The 9,091-nt window shown below is 50.9% G+C and overlaps 2 protein-coding genes across 2 annotated transcripts; one reads left to right on the forward strand and one right to left on the reverse strand.

Annotated features, from left to right (window-relative positions):
* Nucleotides 1–242: 242 nt before the first annotated feature.
* On the reverse strand, nucleotides 243–990 carry LOC127346616 (uncharacterized). The gene is made up of 2 exons (XM_051372900.2): nucleotides 916–990; nucleotides 243–827 (listed from the first exon to the last, which is right to left on the reverse strand). The coding sequence occupies exons 1-2, from the start codon at nucleotides 988–990 to the stop codon at nucleotides 243–245; spliced, it is 660 nt and encodes a 219-aa protein (XP_051228860.1).
* Nucleotides 643–6,077, forward strand: LOC127291921 (asparagine--tRNA ligase, cytoplasmic 1). The gene is made up of 5 exons (XM_051321242.2): nucleotides 643–1,858; nucleotides 1,969–2,819; nucleotides 2,924–3,053; nucleotides 3,734–3,792; nucleotides 4,337–6,077. The coding sequence occupies exons 1-5, from the start codon at nucleotides 1,373–1,375 to the stop codon at nucleotides 4,518–4,520; spliced, it is 1,710 nt and encodes a 569-aa protein (XP_051177202.1). The 5' UTR covers nucleotides 643–1,372; the 3' UTR covers nucleotides 4,521–6,077.
* The last annotated feature ends 3,014 nt before the right edge of the window (nucleotides 6,078–9,091 follow it).

Consider the following 9,091-nt stretch of genomic DNA (forward strand, 5'->3'; position numbering starts at 1 on the left):
TGATCCTAATGCAAATAATCGAATAGTATTATATGATTGCAATTTTTTTATCTCCATAGCAACGGACGGGGAATTTGCTAGTTGCATTATACAAATCAGAAAAGCTAGATAAATCAACATTCATCTTGATCATTCTTACATCAAGCATATAAAATTCGAGGTGTTGCTCCAAGTTGGAACTACATAGATGATAGATCTGTAATAATGAGATCGGTTGGAAACTGAGATGTAGCGCGGACTAGTCATAGCCTCACCAGCGCAGGCAGTGCGAGCACACACCACATCTCTTTGTCAGCTGGTATGTTACATGCAGGCTTAGGTGGATTGCGGTCGTACAGGTCCTGCACTTTGCGTTGCCTGCCACGGACTCTGGGCTTGCTCTTCTTTTTGTTGTTGACATTAGCATTTGATGGCGTGGCAGGGCTGTGAACAGGCGCCGCATTGCAAGGCCGCGGCCGACGACTCGCGTACTTGGTGGCATCGGCAGCCGTGGGACGCATCATCGTGGAAGTTTGATCATGGTCAATGTCCGTGGCTGGACAGGGCGGATCATCCTCGTTAGCGACGACAAGCGCCGGCTCAGGTAGCTGCCATCGACCATCGTTTAGCGAGAGCTTAGCCACGGTGACTTGCGTGCCGTGGGAGCCGCGTGAGTACCGGCCCTCCGCGGTGCAGACGAAGAGGCCCTCCGCCACGTACTTGGCCAGGTAGTGGCGGAGGAGCCGGTCGTGGGCCTGCGGCACGCCGGGGTGCCTGCCGAGGATGAAGGCCGAGATGACTTCCTCCGACGCGCTGCCACGCAGCGCTTCGATAGCCTCGCCGATCATCTGCCATGACATGCGTTCTTCAGTTAATCTCAGATTGCTAATAGATGTACAGCAGAACTGTGTGTAAACCATGCAAGATTTGTTGTACCGAGGAATAAGGTGGGTGATCGGGCGTGGGCTCCCGGCGAGCCGAAACGGCCGCCGTCTCGGTGGTCGGCGCCATTGCTGCCTGAGACATGGCAGAGTGGGCAGGATCGTTGCGCAATGTCTATCTAGCCAAATTTGAAAAGGACTAGCCGAAATCAAGGCAGAGAGTAGATTGGCCTTCTCATTGGTGCGGTTTGTTTTGTATCCGACTTGTTCTTCGATATGTATCCCGTCCCGTACCTACCGGATGATGCCGAGTTTGAACCGGCAAGGATTAGTAGTTGTTGATAAGAAGCCGGCATATATTGAGATCGGATATGCGAAGTCCTGTTACGATTTATTTAGTTTTCTTAGTTGTAGTACAGGACTAAGGTTGTATTATACGAATACATACGAGTCTTTTGTTGATCGTGGCTAGTTTAATTTTAATCGATTCAGGAGAGCAAAAGCTAGCCGCCATGGAGGCCGCGCCGCCGGCGATGCCAGAGCTGGCCGACGATACCACCAGCATCCCCTCTTCCCGGGGCGAGGGAGACCAGAGCCATCATCCTCGCACCCTCATCCGTGCAATCGTGGGCGCCATCGACGCGCACGATAAGAAGCGCGTCGTGGTGGGCGGCTGGGTGAGGACGGGCCGCAGGTCGTCGAGCCTCTTGGCCTTCCTGGAACTCAACGACGGCTCCTGCCAGCAGAACCTCCAGGCCGTGGTGAAGGGCCAGGTGTACGGCGACCTCCGGCGCCTCACGCCGACGGGGACGTCCGTGCTCTTGGAGGGCGTTCTAGAGAAACTCGACGGAGCCAAACACAAGCAGCTGATCGAGCTGCAGGTGGAGAGGGTGATCGACGTCGGCGAGGTGGACGCCAGGGTGTACCCGCTGCCCAAGACCAAGCACACGCTCGAGGGCCTCAGGGACATTCCCCACCTCCGCCCACGCACAGACACGGTAAGTGTTTCTTCCTTGCTCTCTAGCACAGACACGGTAGTACTTCTATGTCGATCATGATATGATTACGCTGCCATTAATTATTGACGTTAATGATCGATCTGTTGCAGATAGCTGCAGTTGCTAGGATCAGGAGTGAGCTCGCCTTCGCAACACATAGTTTCTTCAGGGGTGAAGGTTTCTTGCACGTACACACACCAATAATATCAACAAGTGATTGTGAGGGTGCCGGCGAGATGTTCCAGGTCACCACCTTGTTCAGCCAGGCCGACAAGGTGGAGAAGGAGCTCAAAGAGAATGGCGCCGCACCGTCAGAGGCCGACATCGAAGCCGCGAAGCTCGTTGTGCGAGAGAAGGGAGACGCCATTGCACGGCTTAAAGCAGCAAAAGTAGCTGGCAAGCAAGAGATAAGCGCCGCTGTTTTGGAGCTTGAAAAGGCCAAAGAGATTGTTTCCAGCCTTGAAGCAGAGAGGTTGAGACTGAGACCAGGGATTCAACGCAAGGACGACGGAACTATCTCTTTCGAGAACGATTTCTTTAAGCGCCCGGCTTATCTCACCGTCTCAGGCCAGCTTCAGGCTGAGACCTATGCGTGCGCTCTCGGCAAGGTGTATACCTTTGGACCAACGTTCCGGGCAGAGAAGTCACACACATCAAGACATCTGGCCGAGTTCTGGATGGTCGAACCGGAGATGGCGTTCGCCGACCTGCAATATGATATGGACTGCGCAGAAAGATATGTGAAACACCTCTGCAGGTGGATACTTGATCATTGCCGAGAAGACATGGAGTTCATGGTCAACCATCATGATAGGACTGCGATTGAGCGTTTAGAGCTTGTTTCGGAGACGCCTTTCGAGCGCATTTCATATACCAAGGCGATCAAGATATTGGAAGATGCAGATAAGGAGTTCGAGAACAAGGTTGAATGGGGAATCGATTTAGCGTCCGAGCACGAGAGGTATGGGTAACATATAGGGTACTGTACTGATACACTTGTTTTTACTATTTCATCTCTTGACAATTTCATTTTTGTATATTTATATCTTTTTTTTTGTCATGAAGGTATTTGACTGACGTAGTATTTGAGAAGCCAGTCATTGTTTATGACTATCCAAAAGAAATAAAAGCATTCTATATGAGGCTCAATGACGACCAAAAGACAGTAGCTGCCATGGATGTTCTTGTCCCCAAGGTATACCAAAATCTGTCCAGTCTTGATATTCAGTCCATTTTACTCTATTTATATAATTTAAAAAGACATGCATGATGATGCAGTGCCTTTATTTCGTTTAAACATTACTACCTCCATCCTGAAGTTTAAGCCTTATATTATTTTTAGAAAGTCAAACTATGTTAAGTTTAACTAAACTTTTATCAAAAATCATTAACATGTAAAATATAAAATTAATATCATAAAATATATAAAGAAATAGTATATTTTTGTATGGTATCTACAAAATATTATATTTATTGATAGATTGTTCTAAACGTTTGGTCAAATTTTACTTTGACTTAAAAAAGCCTTAAGCTTTGAAATGGAGGTAGTAGTATACATGGTTGTGTACACTTTTGTGCATATGCCGGTAGAGATTATTAATCTTCCATCATGTTAGAAAATCATTCTTTAATTATGAAAGTGTGGCTTTGTGTGCAGTAGGTTCAACCTCCCTCTTTTCAAAACTGAGTTTGTATCATTTTGTAAGTATGAATTTGGATATCTACCCAGTACGTTCCACCTCTTTTGAAAATTGATTTCCTATCTTATCTTAGTTATGAAAGTGGTTTAATTTGTGCCCAGTATGTTACACCTATTTTAAGAATCGATTTTCTTTTGCCTGTATGTTGTCTTATTTTCTGACACCATCTTTGTAGGTTGGTGAATTAATTGGTGGAAGCCAAAGGGAGGAGCGTCTAGATATTCTTAAACAACGGTACTGGTGCTGAACTTTTTAGTGAACATATTATGTTGTTTTCTATATTTTTTTTCTCGGAGTTGAGTAAAGATCTGGAAAATGAATTTGCATCGACCGCTTGAACATGTACTAATTTTCTGTGGCACAAATAGCTGTTAGAACAGTTGTGGTGGAGTTACTACTTACTAGTGCAGGACTCCACCAACCAGGATTCAAAAGTTGGTCTGGCTTTTATTTTATATACTCAATTAGAATTGCGAAATTGTGTAAAGGAAAAAAAATGTTGAATTAGTTATGGTAATGCACGATTCAGTGTCAACTAGACGAATAGTAATTGGATGACTCTAAACATCTGTTATGTTTTTTTTTTTTTCTTAGTATTTTGAAATCAATTTTACATTTATCTACAAAGTATAAACATCTTGTTTCGAATCCTTCTTTTCAACATATCCGTCATGGATGTTGCTGTGTGAACATCCTAACATATATCATTTTTATATAAAGCCTAACATATATCATGAATGACTATTCAGCTGACTGCTTAACATGTTGTACTTTATAGGTTAATCGATGGAGGTTTGGCTTTAGGGCCATACGAGTGGTACCTGGATCTTCGACGGTTTGCAACTGTCAAACATAGTGGATTTGGCATGGGCTTCGAGAGAATGCTCCTTTTTGCTACTGGCCTCGACAACATCAGAGATATCATCCCCTTCCCAAGATGCCCTGGGAAGGCTGATCTTTGAAAGGCTGCCACGTCTTCTGTTTTATAAATATGCATGGTCACCTGCTCTCTCTCCTGTCGCCCCCTCCAGGCGACGGGGGAGGGAAACCCTAGCCTCCCGCCGCCACCTCCCCACCTCCTCTGCCCGCCCCCTCGTCGCCTCCCGAGGCCGCCGCCGGCTAAGCCGTGCGCCGCCAAGGACGGGGGCGGCGAGGATCTATGCCTCTCGGGCCCCCGCATGGCCGTCTCGGAGGGAAGCCGCCATGCCGGTCCCGGAGGTCGCCGTCGTCCGCGCTGGCTCCGTGCGTGGCCCGCCGCCGTCCTGCTCGCTGCCGTCCCCTCGTCGCGTGTGCATCGTCCACGGCGGCGGGATGCTGGCCGGCCCTGGCGGCGGGATGCTGGCCGGCCCTCGCGTCTGCATCGTCCAAACCGGCCCTGGCGGCGGGATGCTGGCCGGCTGCGGCCTCTGCCGCTCGGCAGCTCGTCGTCCGGCCTCTCGCGCGGCCCCTGCAGCTTGGGATGGCCGCGGTTTCCGCCGGGCACGGCGCTGCCTGGTGCGCCGCCGGCGCTCGCGCGCGGGGCTCTGTTCTGCGGGCTCCCGCGGGCTCAGATGGGCCCATGCGGGCTCCTGCGGGCTCAGATGGGCCCCTGCGGGCCCCGATGGGCGCCTCCCAGATCCGTTTTTCTGTTTGGTGGACGGCTACAAGGCACCCTGCTCGGCGGGACACCTCTTCTGCCAGGGCCTACGTTGGGCCCGACGACAGACGACATCGCTGACACTCCAGGCGAAAGCTTCGCACCATTGGTGCCGATGTTGGCGGTGCTATTGGGTACCGTTTTCCCTGTTGAGGGCTTCATCGGGGAGCTTGGTCTCCTGTTGTCGCGAGTTCTTGCGTTCTCCGGGTGAAAACCTCTGCTCCTTGGAGCGGGCGGCGGCGACACACTGTGCCGTTACCTTCTTGAAGGCGCCGCTTTTGGAGTCCGTAGTCCTCGTGGTGTGGTAGATGTGTGGTTGTTGTGCTGCTTGGTTGCCTTGTCGTCGAGGGTGGTGGATGCCGGGGCGGCGGCCCCGGACGGTTGACGTGCGCCGAGGCGGCGGCCTCGGATGGTCTTGCAACGATGACTCCATGGGGTGTGGTCATGGTCTTGCAAGGCTTGGGTGGCGTGTTCGTGCTACGTGGGTAGCGAGCTCGTCGGCCCGGCCTACGCGACGGGGTGGTCGGTGTGGCTGGCAAGTCGGGGCGGCGGCCCCGGATCTTTTGGCGCGGCGTTCGTGGTCTGCGGGTGGTCGCCTTGGTAGCTTGGGCTACAGGTCGTCCACACCGTGCGGCGTTGCGGCTCGCCTCCGAGCAGGGGACGTCGGAGCAGCGGCTCCGGGTTTGGTGGTGTGTGTTTGGTCGTCGGCGGTCTCGTTTCGTGTGGGCGATGAGGCCCCGACTTTTGTGCGGTTTTTTCGGCCGGTTTCCCTCATAAACTCGGCCACTCTGTATGGTTTTTGGGCCCGGTTTCCCTGATTAACTGAGCCAAATCTTCTTCTATTAATATATCGAGCAGCTCACCTGCCGAATTCTCAAAAAAAAAAAAAAATATGCATGGTCACACTCAAACCAATGTATGGCTTGTGGATCCTTTTTTTCTTTTTGTGTGGTTGTACATATTTCATGTTATCCATGAGATTGTTTCATTCGCGTGTGATTCCATCATCATCTTGGCGGTGCAGTTTATTTGGTTGGAGAGGAGCAAACCGCCCCTGAGAGTAAGCTAAGGATGACTCTAACATTGGTTCAGTGTCACTATTTGCTATATTTTTTCTATTAAACAAGATCACTAATTTATTTCTATTTAGCCAGTTACACATCACCTTTTGTGGTTAGGATCGCCACCCCGAAACATGGCATTTACTTTGGAGCGTTTGTTACAGTACATTGTTTGGATGTGGCACGGTTTATGCAAGCAATATAAATACTAGAAGCGTGTGCATTTAGTTTGGGTTTTGTAAACGATTTGTGTGCTTTGTAATGTTTTTGAACGGTTATGTGCATTCTAACTATGCAGAGGACGTGTGTAATTAATGTTTAAACCTTTTCAATAATAAAGTATCCTTTATCGAAAAAGAAGCGTGTGCGTTCGGCGAAAATGTAATAGAACCCTTTGAGCGTGTCCGTTAGGGGCACACCCTCTCTGACTGATCTCACTAATTCCCCGCAAAAAGATCTCATTAATTAATATAATTGGATAGTCCTGACAAAGAGGGGGTGGCTTGGGTGGAAACCCTAGTTGCCGCATGCCCCAGATCATCCTCTCTCGTCTCCCCGCTGTGGCCGGAGGATGCGGCGGTCCAACCCTCCGGTTGACGGCAACGGCGGGGAAGTTTTCTTGCGCAGCGGCTTCTCCCCCGCCGGGAGCCCTTCGGTCCTAGGAGAGGAGGGCACTAGCGTGGTCCTGTGGCGGTGGCGTAGAAGCGTGACCCCGCATTGACAGCGTGGTGGTGGATCACCTCCGGCGTGCTCGACGTCGTCAGGCTTCGGGCGGCATTGGTCACCTCCTTCGCTATGTACCGACCGAACCTTCGGGCTGCCGATGGGCGTTGTGGCGGTCAGTCCCGAAGGGAACCTGCAGGCGGCGTGGGGGCTGCTGGATTGGATCTAATAATGGTGGTTTGGCTCTACTATTCTTCTTGCGGTAAGTCTCCGGTCTGGGCCTCCTCCATCTTGCCGCCGACAAGTTCTGATCTTACTCTTGGAGATTTCCGCAGTTTGGCGCAGAGGGCTGTATATCTAGAGCGGAATCAAAGCGGTCTTGCGCGCCCTTTTCTTGATCCAGTGTGGCTTCATTTGGGCGAGGCGCGAAGCTTTGCCTTCTTGTCAACTGACATGGGACACATCTTACTAATTTACTATAGATTTCCATGAAACAGACATAGATGTAAAAAAGTCATGGTGGCGATTAGAGGTTGATAATGGCGGAGATGGTAGTGGTTGTGATGAAGGCAATGCCACACATGTTCTACCATTATGTCGGGTGTTTGTCGACTTGCAACAACAACTTCAGCAAGCGGGGTGGCGGCATAGGTGGACTGCATTCTTGATGCTGCTTCTCGAGTATCGAGCCACGATTTTCAGGTTAAAAATTCAAGGTATAGTCTTCAATGATTGTACCTGGCAATGGTCCTGGTGAAAGTATTGTTTTGTAAATTCGTATTTTCTCTAGGGTGAAAATTCAAGATCTTCGATTGGACAACGACAACGCCTTGTGCATTGTTTCCATCTTGAAGGTGTTGCTTTTGGAGATATCTTTTTTAGTCCGTGTGTTGTCTTCCGCGGTGTAGAGTGCTACCGTTGGAATTGGTTCAACACAGCGATGAGACCTTTGTTTTCCTTTTTTTTTTCACTTGGTTATATGCATCCTTAATGTTTTCGCATATTTTGTTGGTGCAAAAGCTGGACGTATCTTCACAATTTAATATGTTCTGTTTATCAATCTTCTTTTTAAAATTACGTTGAGCCTAGCCTTGGCCCCGACGGATGAACGGCAAATTGAGAGCATCTTCAACCGCGTCCCTTAAAGCGTCCCCCAAATCGCGCAGGTTGAACGTTTGTGGGACACTATTTATTAGTGCTGCGTTTGGGGGACAACGCTTCCTAGTCACGTCCCTCAAACAGAAATTTGAATTTAATCGAAAACAGTCGAATGCATTCAAACTTGCTATATATTACATGGATTTGAACGAAATTCGATGAAATTTAAACCTAAACCCTAAACTAATAGTACTTGTGGCGCCCAGAGGCGTCGTAGTACTGGTGGAAGTTGTACATGCTCTCGTGGACGACTTCCTGCTTGCCGCGCTCGTCGGGCTCGTTGGCAGGCTCGTCCTTCACCGCGTCGCTGGGCCCAAATTTGTCGCCGTTGGTGAGGTCGTCGACTGGCATCCCCGCATTGTGGATGGACATGGCGATGACCGCGTCGACGTCACCCCTCCAGGCGTCCTTGTCGTTCATGGTCGCCATGAACCCACGTGCAACCCTAGGCAGTCCTCGGGGTCATCGCTGCTAGCGATGAGGAGCTGCCGCCGCTCGTACTCCGCTATCTACGCGGCCTTCACTGCATCCTTTTCATCCTGATCCTCCTTCAACTTCGACTTCGGAAGAAGGAGGGCGCTACCGGCGCGCCTCTCCTGGTACCGCGCTAGCTCGCGGATGGTGATGCTACTGCTGCCGCGCCTCCGAAGCAGCGCGGGCGGCGTCGTGTACTCGGGTTCCTCCTTCACCTCGCGCTTCGGCACTGTGTACGGCGTGGCGCGGTGCGAGGAAGGCGTCGACCGTGCCGGCCCTGACAAAGAAGAGTTCTAGGAGGACGAGTACGTCCTCCTTGGCTACCAGCGCACCGAAGCCCGAGGAGATGGCGACGGGGAAGGTGGCATCTCCAGACTCATGGTGCCGTTCTGGATGCCGGTGACGACATTCAGGAGGGTACGCCCGGGAACGCCCCAGAAATGGACGCGCCCCGCCTTGTTCCATGTGTTCCTATGGCCAACGAGGCCGTCGATGTTGTGCATGTCAGCGTCGTACAGCGCCTGGAAGAAGTTTGCCCACC

Source organism: Lolium perenne, chromosome 4, assembly GCF_019359855.2.
Source record: "Lolium perenne isolate Kyuss_39 chromosome 4, Kyuss_2.0, whole genome shotgun sequence".
Classification (NCBI taxonomy): Eukaryota; Viridiplantae; Streptophyta; class Magnoliopsida; order Poales; family Poaceae; genus Lolium; species Lolium perenne.

Coding starts and splice junctions, on each gene's coding strand:
- LOC127346616 (XM_051372900.2), bottom strand. CDS start 990: ATGGCGCCGACCACCGAGACGGCGGCCGTTTCGGCTCGCCGGGAGCCC. Junction 828..915: donor ATCACCCACCTTATTCCTCG/GTACAACAAATC, acceptor ATGTCATGGCAG/ATGATCGGCGAGGCTATCGA.
- LOC127291921 (XM_051321242.2), top strand. CDS start 1,373: ATGGAGGCCGCGCCGCCGGCGATGCCAGAGCTGGCCGACGATACCACC. Junction 1,859..1,968: donor TCCGCCCACGCACAGACACG/GTAAGTGTTTCT, acceptor GATCTGTTGCAG/ATAGCTGCAGTTGCTAGGAT. Junction 3,793..4,336: donor CTAGATATTCTTAAACAACG/GTACTGGTGCTG, acceptor TGTACTTTATAG/GTTAATCGATGGAGGTTTGG.